At 41.5% G+C, this 27,454-nt stretch overlaps 1 protein-coding gene across 1 annotated transcript in view; it reads right to left on the minus strand.

Moving 5' to 3' along the window:
* ascc3 (activating signal cointegrator 1 complex subunit 3) overlaps positions 1–27,454 on the minus strand; it is a 162,495-nt gene that overhangs the window by 9,611 nt on the left and 125,430 nt on the right. The window contains exons 25-37 of the mRNA XM_056380794.1: positions 25,022–25,242; positions 24,349–24,434; positions 23,967–24,133; positions 23,428–23,573; positions 21,396–21,516; positions 18,330–18,472; positions 15,763–15,900; positions 15,134–15,254; positions 14,825–14,957; positions 13,938–14,063; positions 8,779–8,890; positions 8,519–8,653; positions 2,142–2,366 (exon numbers count right to left, since the gene is read on the minus strand). Of these exons, the coding sequence (XP_056236769.1) occupies positions 2,142–2,366; positions 8,519–8,653; positions 8,779–8,890; positions 13,938–14,063; positions 14,825–14,957; positions 15,134–15,254; positions 15,763–15,900; positions 18,330–18,472; positions 21,396–21,516; positions 23,428–23,573; positions 23,967–24,133; positions 24,349–24,434; positions 25,022–25,242 (1,874 nt within the window). The remainder of the gene's footprint in view (positions 1–2,141; positions 2,367–8,518; positions 8,654–8,778; positions 8,891–13,937; positions 14,064–14,824; positions 14,958–15,133; positions 15,255–15,762; positions 15,901–18,329; positions 18,473–21,395; positions 21,517–23,427; positions 23,574–23,966; positions 24,134–24,348; positions 24,435–25,021; positions 25,243–27,454) is intronic.

Here is a 27,454-nt window from a genome sequence, read left to right on the forward strand (position 1 = left end):
AAAGCTGGGTGTTACATATAAGCTCTGAGCATCATGTTATTTATGAGATGGAAAATTAAGTTCAACTACAAATAACCTGCTGATGTTTAACATTGGCCTTTTATTCTCCGCTTCATCTACAGCAGCAGCTCCCAACATGCGCTCTCTGTTCATGTGCAGCACATTATCACATCTATTAGTTCAGTATTTCTCTCACACCATTTTAGCTCATGTTACTCATGTCATTGAATGACTCAGCTTTTATTATAATTGATGTTAAAGTAGACTTGCTTTATTACTCTGTTAAACTCTTGAGGCCTGTACACACACTGGAGTTGATGATGAACACCAGGAGGTTTTATGAAATGACCGGTCCAGCTGTGTGAACACAGCTGGACCGGTCAGGTCAACCTGTCGTCATATGACTCCTGCTCTTATCAGCACCTGGGAACATATTCCTGTCAATGATCCCACTTTGTCAAACTTTCTATATCTATATTCAGATTCTTTAACAAAAATTAGTATTATTTAATACCATAAAACCATTATTAAAAATTAAAACTAATTTGAATAGTCTCTTTAATTTAATTCTATAAATATTTGACACATTGAAGTAACAGGTGTAGCAGACTGACTTGCTTTAAATACTTCAAGAACAGATGCAAAACTAAAAAGTTCATCAGCTTTAGTCATTAAATCTCCATATCTTCTCCTGTGTTTTATTTGAAGTGTTGATCCATCAGAAGATATAAAAACCATCTCAGTGTAGTTTTACATCTCCTCTCTCAGGCTTCTCTCTGGAGCTCTAGTAACAACAGGTCAGTGAGCCAATCAGAAGAGAGGAGGATCGGAGGCTCTAAGCCTCTAGCTGCTCAGGGTAGACAGGTAAAGCGCTAGTTTGTGACAGGTGTGTGAGGCCATTGGGGACATCTTGGAAGTGGATGGTGACCAGGAGAAGGAGAAGGAGCCGTCTACTCTTCTGTCTCCACCAGGACAGTGCAGAGTTTTGAATGGAATTGATAGGGACTGCAGATGAGAGACCAGCAGCGACATAAAGGCGAGTGCATTGAGGGAATATCTACTGGCAGCGGCGTGAAGGTGGTACTTATGGGAAATATGCTTTGCCTCAGCAGCAGCTACAGAGACAAAGCCGTCAATCAGCTAATCCTTTTCTCAGAGCCCTGACTCCAGGTGGCTGATATCATCCCTGACTGCTTTGTTGTGACATGTATATTTACTTTTATACTATATGGCCCTTTAAAATGATATACTGTACATGAAAACGTAATTAGATTACTAACACAGACATGACACCATCAACTGATGCTATGTTTGATAAACTGCAAAGACATACAATTGTAAACTTGTGTTATATAGCTTTGTTTCTTGGCCTCTACTCTATAGTGTTTCTCATGACATCTTAATGATAAAAAGATAAGAACGTGTCTGTCGTTCATTTTCTCGACAAACATTAATCCGACTGACTTGGCAACTGAAGGGTATATTGCTGAGGACCTGAGGAAGTGCAGTGAGGACTGAGAAGCCGTTTGGATGAGCGGCGGTCGAGACCCTCCATAATGATGTCAAATGTTGCAAACGGCATATTTTGAACGACCACTGCACTATAGTTAAGAGTCGTTAACGTACATGGGCTACAGCTGATATACTGTGCCACTGGTGACGTTTGTCATTGTGACCAGTGACGGTCAGCTGGTCACAGCCCTGCTACCTGACTGTTTCCTACATTAGAGCAGATATTCTGCCAGCCTCTATGTTAGTACACAACAATAATTTTAAATGTTTGCAAACTCTTAATTTTGACTTGCAGTGAGTCGTGAATGTGTGAACACAGCAGTTACACTTTCTCTCACATGTTGATCAGTTTAGTGTAAGGCCACAGCTCATGGTTTGGCCTCGTAGGCACAATAAAAACATTACGAATCAGTGCAGTAATCTCCTATCGGCAGGAGACGTGCACATGACACTCCATGATGTGGTGGGAGTGTGCTGTACTGGGTCGCTGTCTGTTTTAATCCACAGCCTCTGTACAAATGTTCCTACAGTCTGAATCACTATCGCTTGTTCTGGTGTGTGTGATGAGTCTAAATTTCATGAATCAGTATCACATCAGTAATCTGCTGACCCCGCCCACTCAATCTCACCTGACAGATCCGGATGGCGTTGTCCAGCACCGTCTTGGTGTCAGTGGTGTAGTCGCTGCATGGCAGCTGGGCGTGGCTGAAGTGGGCCTGCAGCAGCAGGTGGGTCTTGGTGTGGGCGCTGTCGTAGGAGTGGGGGTTGACCTGCAGTGGGAGCTGCTGAGCCAACTGGCTGTTCAGCTGGTCCTCGTTGTGTCTGACAGGCAACTCGGCATACTCCTCTGCATCCTGACAGACAGAGATCAAAAGTGTAACAGGAAGTCAAAAGCACGCTATGGTTAATCAGAGCATCTGTACTCTAGCAGCAGATGCCCCCCCCCCCCCCCCACTCTTCTTTTTTTCCTCTGCTTGGAAAAATTCCCCACAAGGACTGAAGGATCTATTCACCACATCTAATGACCTGAAAATCCTGACAACCTGCTTCTAACACCTTCCAAGGTTGGGATCAGATTTTGAATTTGTCAAATTGTTTTAAGAAATTTTCTGAGGACGGTGACAGTGACACAGTGAACACATGCAGCGGGTCACTGTGAAGGTAAAGTGATGATGATGGTCCATCAGCCTCTGTGCTGAGGCTGTGTGTTCAGCCTGGTTTGTAATTGTTCTACAGAGTGATGCACGGACACGCAGGGCTCCTCTCCTCTGTTTCACTCCAGTTCAACTTTGGCTAATGTACTCCCATCAACAGGCTGTGCTGGACACATTTGTCACAGCCCCCCTCCCCCCCCATGTTAAGGCTCCATCCATCAAAGCCAGTGGTTCAAAAGCTTGGAGATGAGGAAAGGACCTGAGCGGGGGTGGGGGCTGGGGTGAGAGATAGGAGCAGGAATCATCTATGAATGATTCGCCTGTCAGTGCTGTTGTGTCTGCATATGGATGATGTGCAGGAGAGAAAGACTATAGATCTCTAAGGAGACACAACCAACAGGTCCACACCGCCTCACGCCCTCTGATAGCAACATTCACTGAGACAGAGGAGGGAGGGGGGACGTGGACAGACGAGCTCTGAAGCAGTAACTGCATTACAGAGAGAAAGCAGAGAAAAAGAGGAGCTGGACAAACACAAAGAGAGGAAGAGTGGGGGTCGGGTCCAGAGTACAACTGCTACAAAACACATAATTACAAGTTTTAAACAATTAAACATTTCTGGAAAAACTAGGAGGCACTGACTTCAGAACTGGCCGGTCAATCAGACTAAATCCTTTAAATCCGTCATCATCAGTTTGTGTGAAACTCCACACTCTTGGTTGTGTGGTGTTTTATAAAAGCTTCTTTTCTTTTCTACTTTTCTGCTTTTGCTTTAGTTTCAATTAATTAATTACTCAATCGACATCAAACATCACTCAGCAGCAATGTTGATAATCAATTAACTGTTGAAGCCGTTTATCAAGCAAATATGCAAAACATACTTTGGTTTCAACCATTTGAACACCAGAGACTTTTTCTCTGTTTCTTTGACAGTAAATTAATTAGCATTAGGTCTCGGACTGATTGTCAGACAAAAAAAACAATTTGAAGACATCACTCTGGACCTGTTGATTGTCATGTTTCACAGTTTAGTTTAATATTTTTTGAAGTATATTTTTGGTCATTTCATGCCTTTACTGTAGAGCAGACATTTCAAACAGACAGGAACTGAGCGGAGAGATAGAGCGTGATGTTAAACAAAGCTCCCCAGCTGGGACTGAACTGGAGACACCAGGATGCTCCGCTTCAGTTTTCTCACTTTCTATAAACTTAAAGATTAATTGATTGTCAATTAATTGACTACTTTCATTTCATATTCCATGCCGTGACATGCAGGCAGAACTTCAAAATTACAGGTTTAGGAACCTTTGGCTTATTTAAGTTAAAACCTGAAGTGAGGTCAGATGATCAGAGAGGCTGTGAACAAGCTGACAGTGTATCCAGATTATCTACAGCAGAAATCAACTGCACCTGTAATGTCTGTAATAATACGTCAATGCAAGGTAAAGAAATCCCAGTCAGCATCAGGTCAGGTGCTGCCGGTTTGCTTTAATTATCTTTGAGATGTGTCCAGGAGTTGACTGGAGTCCGCCTGTGTCAAGTTGAATTAATAGGACTGTAGGGACGATATCTGCGTATATAACATCCCACAATTCATACTGCATGTCACGACAGAAACCAAGCTAAGGAACTCTCTGTAAACTTCCAAAAGAAAATCGTGGTGAGGCTTAGATCAAAACAAGAGTATACAAGTATCTCTAATGAACTGCGTATTTCAATGAGCACAGTGGCTGCAATAATTCTGAAATAGAATAAGTTGTGATTCTAGAATCTGAGGAACCTGGTAATGAGGGCTTTGGTTTCGGGTTTCCGCTGAATCATTTCAAGTGAGATTTTTCAATTTTTCACACATATCATCAACCTGGCAGCAAAGAAGATCTGTACAATCATTACCACGGCAACCAACATCAGTGTCACCAATTCACCATCTGACCAAATGTGAAATCGTGAATGTTCACAAACTCCCCTTCTGTTTGTGAGTTAGAACATGTTTCATGAGGTTACAGTGACCTCCACCTAGGACTTCTGACCACTAATCAGTTCAGTGGCTGTTTGTGTCAGATATATTGAAATTCCCTCAAGTTGTTCATGATGTATCAAGTTCACAAGAATGAGACGGACGTACAGGTGTATGGATGGAAAACTGCTCCGGCGTGCACCTGACCTGAGACTGGGACTATAGTTCACCTCTTGGCACGACACTCAAAGCCAACAGCTAAGACAACGCTGGAGCGTCTTAAGGACAAGTCTCTGACTCCCCTTGAATGTCACCAGCCAAAGACCAGACACGATCAGAGGACATCAGTGGAGAGACCTGAAGGCAGCAGTTGACACACACACTTCCATCCAGTCTGACGGAGCCTGCGAAGGTCTGTCAGGAACAATGGGACAAACTTCCCAAAACCCAGGTGAGCAAAGCTTGTAAAGTCTGCTGCCAGAGGAGCTTCTACACAGTACTGAATTAAAGGTCTGAATCCTTCTGCAAATGAGAGATTTCAGTTTGCTGTTTAATAAATTTGCAAATATTTTTAAAAACATGTTTTGACTTTGCCATTATGGGTTATTGAGTGTGGATTAATGGGCTGAAAAAGGCTGTTTTATCCATTTAAAATGACATGATTTAAAACTCTAAAACAGAGTGTGAAAAAGTGAAGGGGTCTGAATACTTTCTATATATGACAATAGGTTTGACTGCTTTGTTTGATAAATACAGCAGGAGAGAAAACAGAGACAAAGACAAGCTGAGTTGGAGTTTAGTTCTCGGAGAGAGAAACGTGGAGGAGGGGGCTGGGTGGTGTAGCGAGGCGTGGGTGTTGCTCATTAGTGGCCACGCTGCAGCAATTAGGGGGAACTGGAGGAGCATGCCAGTGCTTTGTAGCTAACAGAGGGGGAGTGGATGGGCGTCGGGGTGACTGGCCTATTATATCGCAGCTTGTTGGGGAGGGAGGGAGCCAAACATGGCATGCCTTGGTCTGCTTCCATCTACATGTGTGCAAAGGAGAGTGATGTTCACTGTCTCAGAGCAGCCTCCCCTCCCTGAGCTCACATTATTATTGAAATCAGATTCACTAAGATTCGACACTGAACACGTCAGATGGACTTACAGCAAGAATAAAAGCTGAATAAAATCTAAAAAACACAATAAATGATCAATCTTTTGTGTAAAATTAGACCTTTTGTCTGACACATTACAAGCATTTAATCCCACACACACTTTCCTGCTGCCTGAGATTCTCACTGCAGCACCAAATGTATTAGAATCACACACTGTTTTTAGAGATTAATGTCTTTGGGAGGAACCACTAAGGTTGGCGCTGAGAAATCTGAAATCATAGAGAGATGGATTAACACATTGTTGGTTTTGGTCATTTCACAGGATTAAATAACATCAGCCTTATCCTTCTACAATCTAGAAAGAGGAACAGTTCTCTGTCACGACTGCAAACTGATCAAAATAACTTTTAGCAACAGGAAATGTTTTTCATCTTGGTTAGCTGTGAGATCAGACTAACACAAGACAGATACACCTGATGACACAACCAAGTACTGAGGTGTAACCACCAACGCCATGCCTAACAATGCACAGACTTTCCCACAACCCCCATCACCAAGCGACCATCTGGGGGATAACCATGATGAGGCCTGATCAGTCTGTGGTGGGCCTGCCTCAGCTGAGGGTGTCTAGTGATAGAAGGCCATAACACCCAATGACGTTGAGGTACACAGCTATGTTCATTGAATACCATTCCATCAGATGTTGTGATAGTAGCAACAATATCTAGAGGTCATCTCCAAGAACAACCCCACCCACTCAAGAAAAAGCAGGGACTGTAACAATCAGCATCTGAATCCAGATATGCATCAACACAAATGACCACAGATGATTAAGGAAGATTAACATATTAATATCATTTACAGAAAATCACTCAATTCTAAAACATTTGAAAGAAATAAGAAAGTCGAGACTGTAACTCAGTTACAGTCTAAAAAGAAGATTTTTCCAAGCGATGAAGTGCATCACTGATCATTACAAACAGACGTGTAAGCCCATTAGAAGGTGTGGTAAAAAGGAGTATGTCATCATTCACCCTCAGGAAACGTGTGAAACCAGCATATCTTGCGTTGACCCCACCAATCAGGAGCCAGAGTGTGGATGACCTCATTGCTGGGATGCACAAGGTCAATAAGGAAAAGGAAGAGGGTGACAGATCACACAAAACCTCCATAATGAGGAGAGTTAATGAAGCTCAGACAAAGGTGCTAATTTGGAAGCAGGGAGTAAAGTGTGTGTGTGTGTGTGTGTTTGCATGAATATCCCCTGATGTATCTTCTACTTTCAAATGCCAAAAGGATGAAAATACACCAAGGTATGTCTTCTGTCACTGATCACAGATCCTCAGTGGATGTGGCGTCTTTCAAACAGCAACTTAAAAATCTCCAGCTGCCAAATACTGAAGACATTCAGTGCTACTCAGATTTGACGGGGTTACAACAAAAAAACATGAAAAAGAAAAGAAAAAGAAAGAAAATAAAGGGAAACATTGCCAAAGTGCCAAAGTGTGTACTGGTTCAAAGCAAATTAATTAAGACTAAATACTTGTTTATATCCAACAAATCGATATTTAGAGTATTACTCAAAATATAAGTGCAGTCTTATTTCTCATTTGCACTCGCAACTGTTTTTCAGACATTTAATTGGAAAATAGTTTGTGAGAAGCAGTTCTGTTTAATTGCTTGACTCTCACTTAGCTCACATGCACCTGTGCACACACAAAGTTTAATGATTTCCCACTCCATGAGCTAAAATGGAAGAAAAAGTACAAAGACACTGTGCAACCCTGACTGTGTTGTGTTAAAAATATCACAGACCTAAATTTTAACCCTTCAAATCGAATCAAGAAACATTGCGTTGAGTCCTGTCCTAATTATTATTTATTACAAATAAAGGTTCAACCTCGGCTCAACTTCTCCAACAGGACCAGCTTCTGCCCTGGTCTCGTTTTAGGCTGCAGAGTATTAGTGTGTTTCTTCATTGTGAATTCATTATTGTGCATCCATTAGGTCGCACCTCTCAGCTTCATGACTGACATGACAGGACATCAGTGTCTTGACTGGTAATCTCATGGTGTGAATCAAGACTTGTGCAGAAAGCATCACTGCAGCTTCAACAACATAAAAAAACTTGACAGTGACTACAACACACTACAACATCCGGCCCGGCCTCAGTAAAGACGGTGGCAGACTCAGTCCACACACTGTGCCCTGAGTGAGAATGTGTGTTAATTTCTGACATGCATCAAGCCCAGTGTGAACGTCTCACCATGGCATATCTGATTTTGTTTCAAAAGTAGCCGGCGCGCACACAAGTAGTTTTAAAAACCTAAATCCCCATTAGCAGCGCTACAGTTAAATGTATTTACTATACCACATCAAAGCAGTTCTTGTAGTCTTATCAGTGCTGCAGATGAAACAGTAAGGTAAAAGGTGGATTCACTGAAATGAAATGGGCTCATCTTCTTGGGAGCATAAGAGTAATCAACATATTTCATAGACATACGAATGTACTGTATCTTGGTAAAATGGCAGTTCTGGCCTGATAGAGGAAAAGTCACAACGTGAGTAAACACAACTTCCCTCTCTCAGTCCTGAACGTTAAGAAGGGTCTCAAACCTTAACTTCACACCACACAACAAATCTTGTTCTTCATCGTCCAGATCTGCAATCAGCTACTATTACTACGTAGGTTTCAGTGTAAAAGGACACACATAGTATCAAGCTGTGGTGTTGACATGATGGACATAGCAAGCGGTGACAGGACAACAGCAGCTGCATGTTCACAGCGTGACACTCACCGTGAGAACAGAGAGGAGCTCAGGGATGGACAGCTCAGCCTTCAGCCGCTCTTTAAACATTCGGATGGTCTGATGCTTCAGGTAGTAATAGGAGGAAATGCGACCGTAGGTCAGCGGCTCAATGGTCCGATCATCCTGGAGAATGAATGGAAACGAATGTTTGACAAACAAAACCTTGACCAAATTTAACATTAGTGTCATTTTACAGACTACAGACTAACTTAAAAACACTACATACATACACACACAAACACACACACCTCTTTTATCTCCATGCAGTAAGAGCACTCCAGGTCGCGCAGGCTCCTCTCCACCAGGTTGGATAGGTATTTGTTGATAGACTCGTGGCTGATGTCTTCTAGGCTGTAATAACTGAACAACACAGCAGAGCGTGTGATTACAAAAAAAAGTAACGTCATGTCAAAATACAGGAGAAAGAATGTCTGTCGTTCTCTGTATTTGTGCTGTTAAACTGAGATGATTCAGGGAGTTCAAGCAGACACATGCTGTATCTGGATTTCACTGCTTAAATCACATCTCCACACCGACTGCTGAGACACGACATAGCATCCTGGTTAAGTGTTTAAAGGCCGAGTCACACCATCATTTAAAACTTTTTTTGTTTGTAAAAATAATTAATTGTAATTTCACCAAATATGCAAAAATCTTTTGGTTGGAGCACAAGATGACAGAGGGAGTAATCGGCATCCATCAACCTGCTCAGTGGAAGTATAAAGTGCTCCATGTGGTTTTCAAGTCGATGGTACAAACATGTTTCCTGAGTAAACTGTGAACTTATTGTCTGGTTAGCAACCAATGGGATGACACCATCATATTCCTGGTTGACTAGCACATAAACAGTCGGCTCACCGGCTACATTAGTTCACCAACTAGTCTTGCAAGTTGTCCAAGTTTACCAGCTATTTTCATATTGAACAAACTTCACTTTGCCATTTTTGGCTATGACTTGTACAAGATACAGTGTCATGTAAACACCTTGATCAGGTTCATAATCATTTACTACATGATCAGGAATCTCTGTTCGAGTGATGTACTAGTTAGTCAGGAAAACAGTAATACATATGATTTACATGAAAGCAAATGTCGGACACTCGTACTGTTGGTACAGCGATGACAGAACTGCTGATGTGAAGTAGCCAAAGGTATAAACCACAGCAGACTACCTGGACAATGTTACAAACATGTACACAAGGATATGTTCAACCCTCTCCTCAATGAAGTAACACTGAAGATGAAACCTCATTGAGAAACTCACATAACAATGGAAGATTAAAATGGCTTTACCACCATTGTATCTACACATTGGTTAGCATGTTGTACAATGTTGTGCTACAGAAGGAAAGCACCAGCTGGAAGAAAAAGGTCCAGCCTTTGGCAGCAAATAACTCCCAGGTGAGACTGTTATTACCTGACATAAGACAACCAGTGGCCAAAATGGGTTCCATGCTGAGCTCTGCTAAGTAACAGTTACCATATGAGGCTCTGCAGACAAGTAATTAAAGACAATCTTCATTAGCTTATAATGTGAATATCTGAGCATGATGTGTGCAACTCAAATAAAACAGTGAAAGAAACCAAGCACTGTTTCATCAAAGCTGGTGGAAACAGATGTTTGCAAGGGTGAAAACACCTGTCTACACTCTTAATGTCAGTAATGTAAAATATGTCTTGGCATAGCTGGAGGACTTTTCATTACTGGTGGTTGTGTGTGTTGTCGCAGGGCCATCTTGTTGTTCTCTGGTGTCAGTTAATGACCATATTTCATGTTTTCATCTGAAGATCAATACAAGAAGTGATGAATTACAACTGGGCGACCCAGCAGACGTTTGTTACAGAACGTAAGCAGTCATAAAAATGTCTCAGCTCTGTCACCCTGAGGGACACAGTCATAATCCCTTTGCAAGTCCATTAAACACTTGTAGACTGGGTTTCAAATCTCCCACAAACCCTCCAGCATCCTTTATATCCTGGTCCACATTTCCACGCCCTTAATAGAATCCACATTGGTCCACACCGATGACAACAGTCTATTCTTTTGTACAAACACAGATTGAGAAATGTTTTCGCATTAATATATATAGATCCAAAACTATGTGTTTTCGGTGATAACTTTTTGCTTAGACAGCTTTCGATTTCTCATTTTCGGTTTGCAAGTCGTAATTTTTTCTTTGCACTTTTCAGTTTTCTGAGTTTGGTTAATTGCAGTAAATGGATGTTGATGTTCCAGAGGTGGGGATTCTCTCTGCTGCTCCTCTGTTGGTTCAATATACTGTCACTTATATCCTGCAAGGAACTCTGGGAGGTGACCACAGAACCTTGACACCTTGATATGATTAGCATTCTACTAGTAGCACCCCCTTAAAGGTTGAAATTAAAGTTATTTTCACTGTCAGATTTCATCACTGATTTATAAAACCTTATTATCGATGGATAACCTGAAAAGTAACTTAAGATGTCTGCAGTATTCTATCTAGGTTATAGCTTGTTTGTTAGCGATGTCCATGCTAAGTCATATCTCATTAATGCAATTAATGATAAGTGTGAACAATGGCAGATCCTTTCCCAAAGAGTGCAAAGTAAAAACTATGATTCACAAACCCAAAATAAAAAACTCTAACCAAAAGACAGGCAATACAAGTTTTGTTTTTAAAGGTTCTATCTGTAAGTTTTCTCTGCAGCTGAACCTGGTTTCTTGTCAGGAGCAGGTGGTGGTGATTGTCACTAGACAAGAGCTTCCGCCATCTTTATCTTTATAATACAAGAAGTTATAATCCATCCTCTGAGCAGCTACATCTTCAGGACAGACTGGAGGCTATCGGAAAATGGGGAGAGGGGTCAGGGCTAGCTGTAGTAGTAAAAGAAAAGACCTGATGGAGATAAGAGTTAACATTGGAGTTTGTTTCCACTTCTGGAGACAGATGTTGGTGAGTAAAGAATGAAAGAAAGTTTGATGCTGAACTCACAACATTTCTTCAGTAAACAGCTGCTAATGCTAATGTTAGCTATGTGGCAATAGCAAAATTACAAATAACATATTTCACAGTGTAGCTCTTTGATGTATATTTGAGTGATAGTTATTTTGGGTTGCAGTTCATGCAACTCCATTTGTTTGTAAATGTAAATGTAAATGTAAAAATGTAAATGTACTTTATTTATAAAGCCCTTTACAACAATCCTTTCGGTGTACCAAAGTGCTTTACAACAGATAATAAGTGCAGAGATAAATAAATGGAAAACAATTTAAAAAAATAATAATAAAAGAACAATAAGAGCAATAAAATACAACAAAATTGATTAAGAAAAGATTGTAAAAAGTGTCGTCATACTACTAGGTATTGAAGGCCATCCTAAATAGGTGGGTTTTTAAGCTAGCTTTGAAGCGGCCCAGGTCAGGAATAAGACGGAGCTCGGTGGGGAGCTTATTCCAGAGCCTAGGGGCAGCAACAGAAAAGGCTCGGTCACCCCAGTGTTTGTATTTGGATCTGGGCACTTCCAGCAAAAGTTGAATTGTTGACCTCAGAGGTCTACCAGGATTAGTGTGTTTCAATAATGATCAAATCTAACTCCATAGGATCAACTACACATGAACATCGGCTGAAACAACTGCTCCTGAGAGGAGCTCAGTTGTAGAGAAAAGTAAGAATCATAGCAAGGATGAATACCAATTAATGCAGTACGTTAACAGGTGGAGGAGGAATATCAGAGGGAAGTCGTTTTACACTTGTCTACATAACGCATGCAAACCAGGGCCCACTGAAAAATCACCACATTCTAATATCACATTAAAACAAATACCTTCATGATCATCGCACAGAATCATTAATTCTGCCATTAGGAGCAGGGAGGAGAAGTCACAGCTGCTTGAGACGGGTGACAGCCATATTTATCCTGAGTTTAATGATACGTATTTCTTTTATTCTCATTGCTCCACATGTTAACAGCGCACAGATCTAAATGCTGAATGTTTATCACTGCATACATTTCACAGGTCTTCACTGGTGGCAGGGCCTGCCTGATTAAGTTATGGCCATTAGCATCATCACCATTAGGCTCCTGATGGAACAGGGAGTCGGCCTGCAGATGTTTAAGACACCCATGGGACCCTGTGGGCGTGTTTGTGTGTACTTGTGTGCGTGTGTGTGTGTGTGTGTGTGTGTGTGTGTGTGTGTGTGTGTGTGAGTGTGGTGTGAGGGAATCGAAGCATGAAAGCAGTGGTGATAGATTAGCTGTTCAGATGTAAAACACATCAGTGTCAGGGGATCAGAACATCAAGAGGCAAATTTAAAATATCAAATCGAATATTACGCCATCTAACATGAAGCTGAAACACACCATCATGCTGATTAGAGAGCAGATGTATACAGGCCAAATATGTTTGTCATTCTGTTTGATTTGATTGTAAGCAGCTTATTAATCTCCGCAGTATGTTTTATTTACTTCATTACAGCACGTCCCCTAGACGTTAAAACATTGTCGACATGAGTGAACACAGCATCGAGCAGTGGAAACATGAGTTTATTTACTACTATAAACTTCGTATCTTTAATTGTTGAAATGAAATCCGTGGTGACTGGCTAATTGTTGTGGTACTACTACACTTCTTTTAAAATTGTGTCCTAAGTTTCCTACTTGATCTTATGTATTTAAATATTTTCATTTCTATTTATTCAAATTCGTTTTTTTTTCTTTTTAAATACTATTTTAATGTAATCCTACTATTCTATTTTTAATGTATTTCCAGACCTCTGTAAAGCACTTTGAATTGCCTTGTGTCTGAATGGTGCTGTAGAAATAAACTTGCCTTGCCTATTATGAATATCAATAATACAGCACAATTCTAATATATTATACTACCTCTAATAGTCTTTATAATAGTGGTAGTAGTATTCCTATCAGTTTCTGAGGACATTGGTTGAGAGACAGTAAAGTGTGGACAGATACAGCAGAGGAATGATATCAGTGGTTCTGGTCCAATTCCAAACAATAAGTGACCATAAATGCTGCTGAGTCTTATCCATCAGTACAATCCTAGATGAACACTAAATCCTTGTCATTGTTGTGCTGAGAATGTTGAACGCCCACACCCCCAGCTTGAATCCAGAATGATCAATATCTGACTTCACATACCTGTATTGGTCCGATCCCACCGGCCGGCCTCAGTAGAGGCCTGATAGGTAAACGTGGGCTGACAGCCGTGCAAATACCGACAAGCTGGAATGTTCTGGAATGGGCTCTGTCTACACAGCAGATGTTTGACTCAAGAACTCAGCACTCCTCTAACCAGGCTGCGAGAGTGGGTTAAGAATGTGTGCATGTGTTTGTGTGTTTGCTGTATCTTTTGATCTGTGTGAGCGGCTGCTGGAGGTAATGATATGTGGTGTGAGGAGCTGCTCCTAACCTGGGGTTCATCACCAGCCGCCTGAAGAAGTATGTCCATGTGATGTAGTCCATCGCGTCCTGTTTGGATGAGATAGTTCCTGCAGCAATCTCAGCGTTCAGATGGTCTGACAGCACACTGAGGAGGCTGGGGATATAACACACACACACACACGCACACAACACTTACACATAGAGTCTCATTTCCAATACAAGAGATTCTGATTTAGATCAGAGCTGCACATTTAATCGAAATCACAATATGGCCAAGTGCAATATCCAAATCACAGGAACTGCATTTTTTTGATGAAGGTAAAATGTGTCACATTGTCGTGCATTGTTAGCACCATTAGCGCTGTGGTGCTGCAGAGACGCCCCAGCCAACAAATCATATTCTCCAGATGTAAAGAAACATGTTTATTTATATCAAGTATCAAAAACTATGTACTGACTAAATACTGAGGTCAGGCATTAAACGTGTGGTCAGTCATAACCCTGTTTTTAAAAAAAATTTTTTTTTTTTATAAATAAGATGGTTCCTGACTGAAATCAAAACGGTGGCAATTATAGACCAGTGGTATTTTATTTAGGCAAAGTTCTTGTGCTGTTGCTTATCTTTAGACATCATTTTGAGTGAATGGAAATGGGTTTACATTTCTCAAAGTACGGTATATAAAAATACAGGTTTGGTATCAGCATTGATGTGATGTGTATAGGAGTTATCTTGCACATAAATCATGAATTAGTCTTTGGTTTTGTATGTTTCATGGGAGTGTGTGGACACAGCCACAGAGGTGTGTTCTCATTTGGTGAATACCATCTTTTTCAACCAGACAGAATATATGTATAGATGTAAAAGGCCTCTGGTAGAAACCCTCATAACCACGGTAACAAACATATGAATGTTACCTGGACTCGACAGGGAAAGGCTCATAGAGGAATTTCTTGTAGAAATCCTTCTTGATGTCGTGGACGAGAATAACTGCTTTGCCCTGGTCATCAAACTGAGGCCGACCTGCTCGGCCCATCATCTGCAGAACATCTACACACACACACACACATGTAAAGCCTTGAGTCAAGAGTCTCCCGCAAACACGACTGTCATAATAGCAAAATATTTATGAGAATTATAATGTCAGCCTCTTTCATGTTATGGTGGATTAACCCAAACTGTTGAATGTACCTGTGAGAAAATACCTAATGAACAGGAATGTGTACCTGTAATGGGGTAGTCCACATAGCGCCTGGATTTGCCATCATAGTATTCGGTTCCCTTGACGACCACCAGGTGAGCGGGGAAGTTCACCCCCCAGGCCAGAGTACTGGTGGCAATCAAAACCTGACAAGAAGAGACACAAACGGAGGAAACTTGAAAAACATCTGAAAATTAAGTAAAAAATAATAAGCCTCATATGAGTGATGTGTGTCCAGGAAAACATGGGAATATGGGCAAAGTGAGGATGTACATACAATCATTCTGCTGTATGACGCAGTGTGTATGTCTCATTACTCTCAGAACGTCTGAGGGAAATTCACATATTTCAACCAGATAAAACAGATTTCACTTTTTTTTCTCTCAGTTTAAATGTTGACATGATGAAGCTACGGTGAAGATCAGGGGGGATGATACGGTGATTTGAGAAATAAATAGGTAAAAAAAAACTAAGAAGCAATGCAAATTTGGCCACGAAATAATTCCATAAAAATGTGATTTGTCATGTGTTTCCTGGATCCAGAAGATTTTCCTCCTGTATAGAGGAACACCATGGCATTTAGAGCATGGAGGTACCGACGTCGTTAAAAGACAGGCCCAGTATTGGGTGCAGGTGTACAGGGTGAAGACGCACCTGGATCTTACAGTTGACGAACAGCTCCTCCACAGTCTTTCTGTCTCTCTCGTGCAGGCCTGCGTGATGCATGCCGATCCCAAAAGCCAGAGTGAGCTTCAGGTTGGAGTCTCTGACTGTGGCGATGATGTCCTCTATCTGTGGAGACAATGATGGAGAGGCATCATATTCAATCGCACGCCTGAGGAGTGACCTGCCAAACCACCACACTGCAACACTGTCAACTATACGTCCACACTGGCCCCTAGTTCCACAGTGACCTGGCAGAACAAAGCTGAGACTGAAAGAGACTAAAAGAGGTAATAACTTCCTGTCCGTGCTGGTTGCCTAGCAGCCTAAAAGTGATGACAAGACTCTATACAGTCGTGAGTAATTAAGCTTATTTTCCATATGTTAAACTTTTCCTTTAAAGCATTCCTGTGTGAAGAGCTTCGTTCTCATTATCAGAGCTGAAATAAACATGTTTTCTGTTCTCTTAATGTCCCATCTTGTTTTGAGCTGACACCTGTAGATATTTGTGTAATAGAGAGAGTCGCAACAGCGACGGCGTTTGTCCCGCCATGCTGGCTCTGTTCTACAGATGTTGTCTGTGACGACCTCTGCTGCAGAATAAAGGGAGAAATACAATGTTCCACTTCCACCTGGAACAGGCTGCGTAAAAGACGTTATTTGTATTTAAAAATGTAAATAATTTGAAGATAAGGAATGAAAAAAATAAAAACTTAAAGTAAAATCCATAAATGCACCTAATAGCAGACCACTATCATGCACACAGGACACAAAATCATCAACAGAATCTGTATTTTCAATTAAATTTGTCATTTATTTAAAAAGCATTCCACTTTAAGAAGAGTGTCCATACTAACCACACAATACTCCCCACCCTCCCAAAAAAGGAGGGTGCAATGAATGCTTCAAATATTCCAACTAATCAATTGAAAAACATAACATGAGGCGATAATAAGGCAGAGAGTGGAAGAGGAGAGTGAGAGCAGGAGCTGGGGGTTCAGGCAGCAGCAGGGGGAAGAAAGAGCTGTCAGGTCAGAGAAGGGATCTGGGGCAGGAGGTGACCCCCGATGAGAGTTAAGGAGCTATCGCCAGAAGCCTGTCAGTCAAACAGCAGGGAGCTGAGCTGCTACACGGGCCAGTGCAGAGAAGCAGCAGGCAGCAGCATATATCAGCAGAACACACACAGAGGCCATGAACTGCGCTCATATACAGACACTGGGCCTGCGTTATAGGATGGTACATATTTGCATTGAGACAGTGAATCTGCAGGGTTCAGGAAAGTCAGTTCAGGCCTTTGTAATTGTTCCATGTTTATTATTTTTAATCTGGAATACATCTTAAATGAATAATACTACTCCAGGTGTCTTTAAAGGTCCATCCAGTCTAAAGGTGTGTGTAGTTTGATTATAGATCAGGTCTAGGTTGTATATTAATACTGTGAAAGTATCAAAGCCTCAGTCCACAGAGAAATGCACACAGCCTGTATTCAGAAACTGAGCCTTAAAACCAGCCGTCAGGACTTCTGGAACTTTGTAATGTCACAACAAAGCAGTCACTGCCCTCAGCCATGCCCACAAACTCCACATGTTCTGGAGGCGACAGAAGAGTAGACTGCTCCCTCTCCTTCTCCTGGTCATCCACTCGCCATATTCCTGACCAACCACTTCCCTCATGTCCCTGATGGTCTCTATGGACGGCCACCCCATCGCAACACCATTGGCATTATGGGTGAGATTTACCACAACAGTAGTAGTGAGCTACAATCCTGTGTCAGCCAATCAGAAGAGAGGACCTGAGCCTCTCTTCTGATTGGTTGACCGACCTCTTGTTGCTCCAGAGAGGAGCCTGAGAGAGATGTAGAACTACAGTGAGATGGTTTTTGAGATCTCCTATCATGGACCAGAATCGACAGTTTAATAAACTGACCAATCATGTTTCCAGTCTTAAGCAATGAGCTCCAACTGGGCAGTTACTATGTTTTGTCGCCACTATACTGCCACACAACGGACGGTTCATTTCCCATTTCCTTTCTGCTTAAATAAGGAACAGCTCCTGGCTCAGACCATGTTAACTGGTAAACAGCTAAACCACAGCTGGAGACAGAAGTCCTTGTTGTACTCTGCAGCCTTGGTGAGTCTGGTGTAGCCAAGTCCCTGAAAGCTTAATACCTGCAAACATCAGCTGAATGTGTAAAGACAAAGTAAAACAATCAGTACTGACTCATCTGATGCTCATGATCTGCCATCTTGGTTGACTGATTGATTGCACAGTAGCAGAGTGCAGGTGGTAGTTGCAGCAGCTGTTATGTGTTATAGTGTGTCAACACAAGAGGCGTTTCAGCTACATTCCTCAGTCGTCACACACACACACACACACACACACACGTCTAATGGAGGAGAACAGTCTAACAGTCTAAACAGGCTGCACCAACGCGATTCTACTGTCTTCTGTTCTTTGCACGTTAAAACGGTGATCATGTGTTGGGTGGGGAGCTGCGGTGACCTACACTCAGTGCTGTGCCTGAATGCATCCTGTGTGACCCAGATGGAAAACTGTACCTCTCTCTCGTCCTGGTGCAGCCACTGTTTGGGGTTGTCCTCAGTGGCCAGGTAGGCGATGAGGTCCAGGGCGGTCAGTCGAGTCTGACGTCTTGATGACACGAAAATCAGCACCGGCTTGGCTGGGGAGTGGCTGCGTATCGCTGTGAAGACAAGTACAAAATATGCACAGAACTTCAGTTGCCAGACCTGGATCCAGTAGAACGCCTTTGGGATGTGGTAGAACAGGAGATTGGCAGAATTAATATGCAGCTGACAAATCAGCAGAAATGATGTGATGAAGTCGTGTCAACATGGAGCAAAGTCTCAGAGGGAAGCTGACCTGACTATCTAACTTCTCTACCTGGTCTGTGGTGGTCAGCCTCGAGCCCACTGGCTTCTACTGGAGATCTAATCTCACAAACATGCACTTTTTCATTTCTTAAAAAGTCCCAGTAATTTCCTATAGCAGCTGGTCACTGTAATTTTTGATAAATGTCAAGAAGGAGGAAATAGTGCATTTGGTAGGGACTACTTTCAGCAGCGGATGAATCCACATGTAGTGCTGCAGTGAGTATTTGTGGCAGCAGGATTGTGTATGTGGGATTGTGGGATATATCAGGCTGTGGATACTCACATACAGTTCTTGTTAGTAGGATATATTTGTTGTTGGTCTGGGTGTGCAGATGTGATTTATTGATAATGATGTGTAAATTTGTTGTAAGATAAAATATTGCTCAAATATCGCTGCACAAACTGCGTAGTCTATACAGTGGAAACCACAAGGATCAATTTTGGGACCTATTCTGTTCACCCTGTACATGTTGGTCAGACAATCCGCCATCACAACATCTCTTTCCACAGCTAAGCAGATGTTCACAGCTGTATCTGTCTTTCAAACCCTCTGGCACCAGTAAATTAACTTCTCTACAAAGCTGTCTAGATGACATAAAAAACTGGACGTCCCAAAACTTCTCATTATTGGACCAGAACATGTCTCAAAACAAATGCAGCCACTTCTTGCCCCAACTCATTCCCAATATCAAGTCCAGTGTCCTGGACTGTGACCTCAGCTTAGAACATGTAAAGACAGTAGTCCAGTCATGTTTTTATCAACTATTTCCAAAATTACAGCAGTTCTGAAAAAAGTGATGCCCTCTCATATCCTCCTGCCTCCTGTTACTGTAATGCTTTGTCTAGCTGCCTGAACAATGGAGCTACTGGACAGTTCCCGGCAGCTGGAGTAGTAACCAAAACTAAGTGATCCTCACACATCACACCAGTCTCGGCTTCACTGCATTGGCTTTCCCTTCTCCTTTAGAATCAAATTTAAAAGTGTTTTTAATTACATACAAGGCTCTGAATTATCTGGCACCAGAGTGCTTAACTGGGGTCCTTACACCCTACTGTCTGAACAGGCCCTGTTCTGCTGGGTCTGCTAGTCTGGGCCTCCTCACTACTCCAGGTAAAAAACAAAGCGCCTTTGCAGTCCTGGCTCCTCGGCTCTGGAACAGCTAACCGCTGAGCATCATGTCAGCTGACTCTGTTGCTGCCTTTAAATCCCGTCTTAAAACTTATTTGTATAGAATGGCTTTTACAAACAACTGATACATTTCGCTTCTGTTCATTTTCTTTCTTTGAGAGTTTTTATCCTTTCATTTCTTTCATTGCGAGTGAACGTTAGAGTAAATGTATGTACGGTGGCTGACAAGGGCAAACACACTGCAATGGCCCACAACACTTCCAACAGGAGAAACAAGCTGCAAATTCATAAACGATGCTGATTCAAAAACACATAGGAAAATACAAAACAAATACGACCATGGCAAATGAAAAAATATGCTGCAGGAAGACAAAACAAAGACATGAACAGCAAACACGCTGAACTACAAATGACCATATGGTCAAGATGTTCCACTTAGAGCTCCCCCTAGAGGCCTGCAGCACTTCTCTTGTGTTGTCTGAATATGCAGTGCTTTTATTGTTTTGTAGGTTTGTGTGTTTTTGTTGTTGCAGCGTTTCTGTATTCACAGCGTGATTGCTGTTCATGTCTTTGTTTTGGTTTCCTGTAGTTTTTTCATTTGCAGCACGTTCCTGTTGTTGTATTTGTTTTGTATTTTCCTGTGTGTTTTTGAATCTGCATCGCTTATGAATTTGCAGCTTGTTTCTCCTTTTGTAGTTGTTTTGGGGCCATTGCAGCGCATTTGCCCTTGTCGGACACCGTATGTACGTGTATGTATGTTTGTATGCATAAGGACCTGTTTTTCATTATTTATCTTTAGAAATAGTTTTTAATGTTGATTGTGTTTTTGAATTTTTTTCAACTTTGGAAAGCACTTTATGCTTTTGCTTGAAAAGTGATCTATAAATAAAATGATATATAAATATATATATAATCATTATTATTATTATAATTATTAAGATTAGCAACACACTAGGACAATACTGAAACTTGCACTGATCACACTCACATGGTTTGGGTCAAACTGTCCATTAACTTGATGCACTACATATGTTATATAGTTAACTTGTGTTGGTTTGTTCACCTGTCGAGTTTTTTCACAATGTGCTGTGGTGGGAAAATATTTCAAATGAAAATGTTTCAGAAGCTTTTGTCTGACATTTACTGAAGGATCTGTACTGAAGTAAGACAATTTTAAAACCTTATCTTCTTCTGTGAAAATAACTAAAACTAAACTAAACTAAAACAGGACATATAGAAACATATACACCTCATGTCACTGGGACTTAACCCTGCTGGAAGGAAGTATCTTATGTGGCTAAGATTTGATATTTGAAGCCACAGAAATACACAACAGCTGAAAATGGACCATGATGTAGTCTGGTTTCATAGTCAGTAAATCTGATCACAGTGTGGTGTGTGAGGATTCCTGGTCTCCCCTTAATTTATCAATATATAATATAATTATCACGTAAAAAAAAACAAAAAAAAACATTAAATCAAAAAGCTCAAGTCATTTTACGTTGAGTTCATTTTGTAGCCTAACAAACATCTGCACAGCACATGTATGCATAAATGTGCAAAAAGCATGTGAAGATCATGCGCACGGGAACGTGGAGCTATACCTTGGAAGGTGGGCTTGTTCATGCTGGCCATGCGGGGGCAGTAGTGTTGTCCCGGGAAACCATGGATGTGAACTTCTAGCGGTACGGGGCGAACAGACGGACGGAAGTTAAACAAACCCACCTGTTACACACAGGAGAAGGGGGGGGAGGGGAGAGAAAGAAAAAAAAAGAAAGGAGATTTAATGTGAGCAGCTGGCAACATGAAGCCCCATCTGGCTGTAATGTGAACTGTCTGTCACTGAGGCTCAGAGCAGCGGGTCACTGCTGGACTCTGCTGTATTGTCTTTAACCTTTCATGTGTCTGCTGCGTTTACTGTGTGAAAAGGTGTCATGGTGCAGTGCATGAACAGAAGTGAACTGTGTTACAGGATGTTGTAAAGGGCGTGCTGCGTTGTTTGGCGCGTGCTGCTGCTGCTTGTCCACAGACATCTTAAAAGCCTGGATAATGGCTTGTGGAGCTACAGCAGCCCACCACTCAGACTTATGGAGGATGGTTTACCAGCACTGCTTCTCTGCTGTCTGCAGCAGAGCACAAGTCATGTTACAATATGATGTGATGATGCAGAAACACAAAAGTATCACTATTTTCCTAGCATTCTTTTGAGGAGGAGACTTTAAGTCTTCCTTAACTAAATTTAGCCCTGAGAGGCAAGACTGAACAACATACTGTTGAGTTTGTCCTGAGGGGGGCACTAGAGGACAGGCCACAGACTCATTTAAATGTGTAAATTGAAATAAGTACATTTTGGATCATGGAGTGTCCAAAATAAAGAAGGTTTATCCTCTGCAGTTGATGATTGTGCTCAGTGGATTCATATTGTTGTTCTTGTACCCAGTGTAGTGTTATACCACTAGCTGTGCTATGGAGAAAATGTATGTTGTGTTTGTTTGTGCCTGAGGATGCACATGCATGTGCAATAAACTTTCTCGCCAAAGGTCAGGAGTAAGGGGAATGTCAATACAAATTCAGAACGTCATGGCAGTTTGACCATCAGCTGTCACGATATCTTACTGTGAGCAGATGTATAGGGCTGATATGTAAAGTCCAGATGGATGAACAGACAGAAAATGATCTACAGTTCAATGAGACCTTTGATGTTCGAGAAGCAAATACTTCGTCAGAGAACAAACAAATCTTTAACGCACTGTTAACGTGTTTGAGTCGGTCAATCCTAACACACTGTCTGAGGCAGAGAGAAAGAGAGGTGCTGCAACCAGGAAGCAGTTATTATCATATGATATAAAGAATGATCCTCAGAACTCATACTGACACACATGAGATGTCATTGAGGTGAGGAAACTGGCGTTATCGTAAGGAAACCCAAGGGGAACATGAGGAAAAAAACATTTTCTCAGTCTGATCTGACTGTATAATTGTAGGAAGGATATGAACATTTAACTGCCAAAATCTAACCTGATTTCAGATTAAAAAAAAGAAATGAACAATTATTATCTGTTCTTCAGTTAGAAAAACAGGAGATTTTTTCTCCTCACTTGCCCTCAGGGCTTCCATGGTCTTGTACTTCAAAAACATATTGGTGTAATCATCTGAGTGATTCTTCTCTCTATCATTCTGATGCTCCTCAAACTGACAGTCCAGCTCATCCATTCAGACCACTGCAGTCATTCCTGACCATCAGAACTTCAGCATGACATCCAGACAGACCGTAGACCATTACAGAGAAAAACTACAACATTATCTCCAGGCCAAAAGTATCCGTTTACCTTAATAGCTATTATTATATACAATCAATCAGATATGAAGAGGCAGGCAGAAAATGAACCACAAAGAAATGCAGCTAGACAAAGACTGTGGTTTCTGGCTGGCTTCACTGCAGCAGTCTTCTTGGTACACAAAGCCAATCTTACTGTTCCTGAAACAAGGGGGCTTATGATGATGATCCGCCATCTGGCCAAACAACATGGGGTTAGAAAATAACAAGAATACACTGAAACGTTTTTACTAATGTTCTGATATTTATGGGAAAAGCCTGGAGCCGCGTTGTGTGTTGGTGCCAGGATGGATTCTGACCTGTACGATCCCCAGCCAGTCGGCCAGGTCTCGAGCGTTGGCCAGAGCCGTGGACAGACCGACCACTCGGACACTTTTAGAGGTGTGAGAGGAGATGAAGTTGGTCCTGGACACAATCACCTCCAACACCGGACCTCTGTCTTCACCTGGAAACAGTCCGATCACAATGTTAATGTAGCAAACAGTTTTAATGGCTTCACACTGGTATAGGTTTTCTGAAAAATTTGGTTATGGAAATATACACTCATAAGTTTCACTGTGCACTGTGAAGGAAATAAATGTTATAAAAATGCTCAAACTGAAGAGCTTAACAGCTGCTATCTTAGATTGAGAAGCTGTTTCTGGAAACAAAATGGTCCAAACCAAACTTTTCAGAGATGAACTTGAAGAATACTGACACAGATTCATTGGCCATGAGCTTCAAACAAAACAGATGCATCATGTCCTTTAAAATGTACTTAGATGAGGCTTAGTTTGTTTGACCTTAAAGACTTTATCCCATTCACACAGACTGATGCAGGTTTGTTGTGGACTCTCACCCAGCAGGTGGATCTCGTCGATGATGAGGATGGCCACTTTCTGAACGTAGCTTCGGTTCTGCCAGCTTCTGCTCACTCCGTCCCACTTCTCCGGTGTGGTGACGATGAGGTCGGCCTGCGCTATCGCTCTCATGTCTGGAGTCACGTCACCTGTCAGCTCCACCACTCTGCACAGATTGAGACAAGGAACACTTTCAGTTCATTTCTTTCATTATTATTATCATTGACCAGGTCGGACCAAAACCCGGTTTAATGATTTCAATAGTACCTTCACAAGTAGCATAAATTAAGACATACACACAGCTCGTGTCATGACTTGGTAAACCCAGTGGCAGCAGTTCATGTCACCCAGCAGCTTATCACCCCACTTGGTTTCACTTACTTCTTTCCAAGTTTTTCCTCAATTCTGATCTTCCAGTCTTCGATCCTCTCTCTGACCAGGGCTTTCAGAGGGGCAATGTACACCACCTGAACAGATGACAACAAAAAGACACATTGCCAGCTAAGCTCTAACTGTACTACACAGCTCTATGACCTTAGCTCTCAGGCTGTTGGCTGTTGTACTGAGAGTCATCAGCTCCCGTGCAACAGTCAATTAAATAATTATTTGTGTATGAAAACATATATATGCCTTAACATGTACGCTGTGCTTTATTTAAGGTTTTCTAAATAAAGTCTGTTCAGCTCATAATTGACTCCATGTGATTGTTTTCCTGATCTATTTTCATTTCTTTGATAAGGCAGCTGAGGTAACAGTGTCACCAACATTATTTCTTATAGTACACTACAGACTATGATCTTCAACAGTGCTCCCATAGGTCCCTTCACAACAGTGTGGTTTATAGTTGCTGGGAAACATTTGACTAAAATGGAAAATTCTCTGTACAGTTAAACTTTATTATCATTGTTTTTTTTAAAGGGTTGAACAGATTCCAGTTTTGTTTCTGGTGGTTCTCAGTTTCTTCTGTCAACAGCACTGAATGCCAATAGAACAGACAATAGAAAAGAAAGTCTACATATTCAGTAGTAACACAGATGGAGCCGGCATGTCTAACCTTAGAGGTCGGATACTCGTTGAAGACCCGGAACATGGCCATCTCAGCTGCGATGGTTTTTCCGGAGCCCGTTGGCGCCCCCAGAAGGACATTAGTGTCAGTGTGGTACAGTGTGTGGAAGATCTGGGTCTGGATGGGGTTGAAGTGGGTGAACTTATACAGGCTCTCGTACTGCCGGTTACCCAGAGCTGTCACCGGCAACGGCTGCAGGTCCAGCAGCTCTGACAACAAAAGAGAAGGGGAGAAGATGAAACTGGATTCGCTTCACGCGGCAGCAAACATGTACGCTACATCCAACAAGAATAAATACAGCACAGGAGTATGTCAACAACATTAACTGAAGGTGAAATCTCCTGTAACCTGGATGTAAAGAGTTAAAGCAGCAGAAAAAACTGACATTTGTTCACATGAAAATGTAGAGGATTAAAACTTAAAGCCTGAGCTCATGCAATGTGTAGCTGGGGTTGAAACTTCAGTCACACAATTTCTTTCCATTCAATCAGTACGAAAGTCGGATACATGAGCCACCTACTGATCCACTGTAACTTCAGCGCAAACAACCACAAACTATCATTTTATACAAAGCCAAGTGTTTCAGTAACAGATACTGTTGTACACCATCTATAGGGAACTCACTGACAGCCATGTTGCTGAGATCAAAGACATTAGTGACTCTTGCATCCTGTAGGATTATTCTGAAGAAAGAAGCTGAAGAAAGATCAAGTCTGAGGTGAATCAAATCTCCCTGGTAAATACATTTACCAAGATCTATTTCTGATGGCTGAGTTATAACATGTGAGACTTTATTATATTTAGAAATGATCATGTAAAAATGTCGGAGTGCACATGTTGCTACAGTGTGCAAGAAAACAAGGGGCATCCGATGTGCTACTCTCGGATCACTCTGTGCTGTGTGTATGTCAGAGGAACAATGTTTCCTTTAAATCACCATTGTTAATGTAAAGAGCAGCTCCCATCACTGGATCTCACAGATGCATTACTTTTTTATTTTCATTTAAATTGAATATAGACAGAACAGCCCATCAAAAAAGAAACAAAACAACACATATAAACAACAAAATACAAAATAAAATAACATTGGAGTTGTCTGGACATATATCAATATTCATACAACTATTACTATTAGGTATTCATTTAGTCTGTGTTGTATCTAATACTTTCCATGATGAAAATGTCTTGTTTTTATTAAGGACTAAAGTTATGGAGAATTGAGGGCGTGGCCTCTTTGAGTGAGTCTCAGCTCCACCTCTTTGACCATTTTTGGATTATTGTTCAGTGTATATTCTATATTTGGATTCCAGACTTCCACAAAACGGTCTCTGATGTTTTACGACGGTATTCTGATGGACGTGCCGAGGCGTTATATCCTCTGATGTCATCACATGATCTTCATGTGTCTCTATTTAAGATCAAACGTCAGATTTATTTTTGTTACATGTGTATAACGGAGCAGTGTGATACAGGAAAGTGTTGCATTAATGACAGGCTGGAGATGCCTGTAATATGATCAGTGAGATGTGGGGTTTTCCCTGATAGCTGCTGTGATTGTGTCTCTTCTTACTAAGAGGAAATGCGGTTAGAAATAATATCCCTGTTCCTGTCTTATAGTCTGGGAGAGAGAGAGAGAGCGGAGTATGAGGGGATTAGATGCTTTTGTTCTCCAGTCTACACAGGGTTTTGATGTCTCCAATCAGCTAAGTCATTTTGTTGTGGTGAGCCACGGTTTAAAGCTGACTGTGAGTTACAGTTGGTATTTTTAGGCAAAGTATTGTTTGGCTGATGCCAACATCATCTCCAGGGAATGCTTCAGTTTCTTTCACTATATAAGATGTTGCATCCATCGGTCTATGTGAAGCCTACTTGATGTTTGTGCTAGTTTGTCACTGTGACAAAGAAGCGGTTTGTACTGACAATACATTAGTGTACAAATGAAACTTTGCTTAACTGGAGAATGTGATTTACATGTGAGAGCGACACTAAAGCACATTGACAACAACAGCTACATCCCTCCTCTTTCAGTCAGGGAAACTACTGAATGTTGAAATTGTGTTAATAACTGTTTGTAGCTTTTTGTAGATGTGTTTTGTTTAATGAACAGCCCCACTAACATTGCTTCACAATAAAAGCCTTACATTGTCCGCCAGCAGAAAGCTTTCAATGTGAAGCAGCAGCAGTAATTCTTGGACATTGATAAAAGTGATCAGTAAACAGTAAAATGAAGGATGTTGTCTGAGCGTGTGGACGGGACCACAGGAGCAAAACTCTCATTCAAACGAGTTCCTTTTCATATGAAGGTTTTGCATTAAACCCTTGACATGTTGAGCTGCCTGCAGTTCCACCAATGCAGGTAGAAAAAAGTTTCACAAATTAGCAAAGAGGAGAGAGACACTGAAATAAAATGTCTCTCTCCCC

The sequence above is a fragment of the Seriola aureovittata genome, chromosome 7 (assembly GCF_021018895.1).
Source record: "Seriola aureovittata isolate HTS-2021-v1 ecotype China chromosome 7, ASM2101889v1, whole genome shotgun sequence".
NCBI classification, from domain to species: domain Eukaryota; kingdom Metazoa; phylum Chordata; class Actinopteri; order Carangiformes; family Carangidae; genus Seriola; species Seriola aureovittata.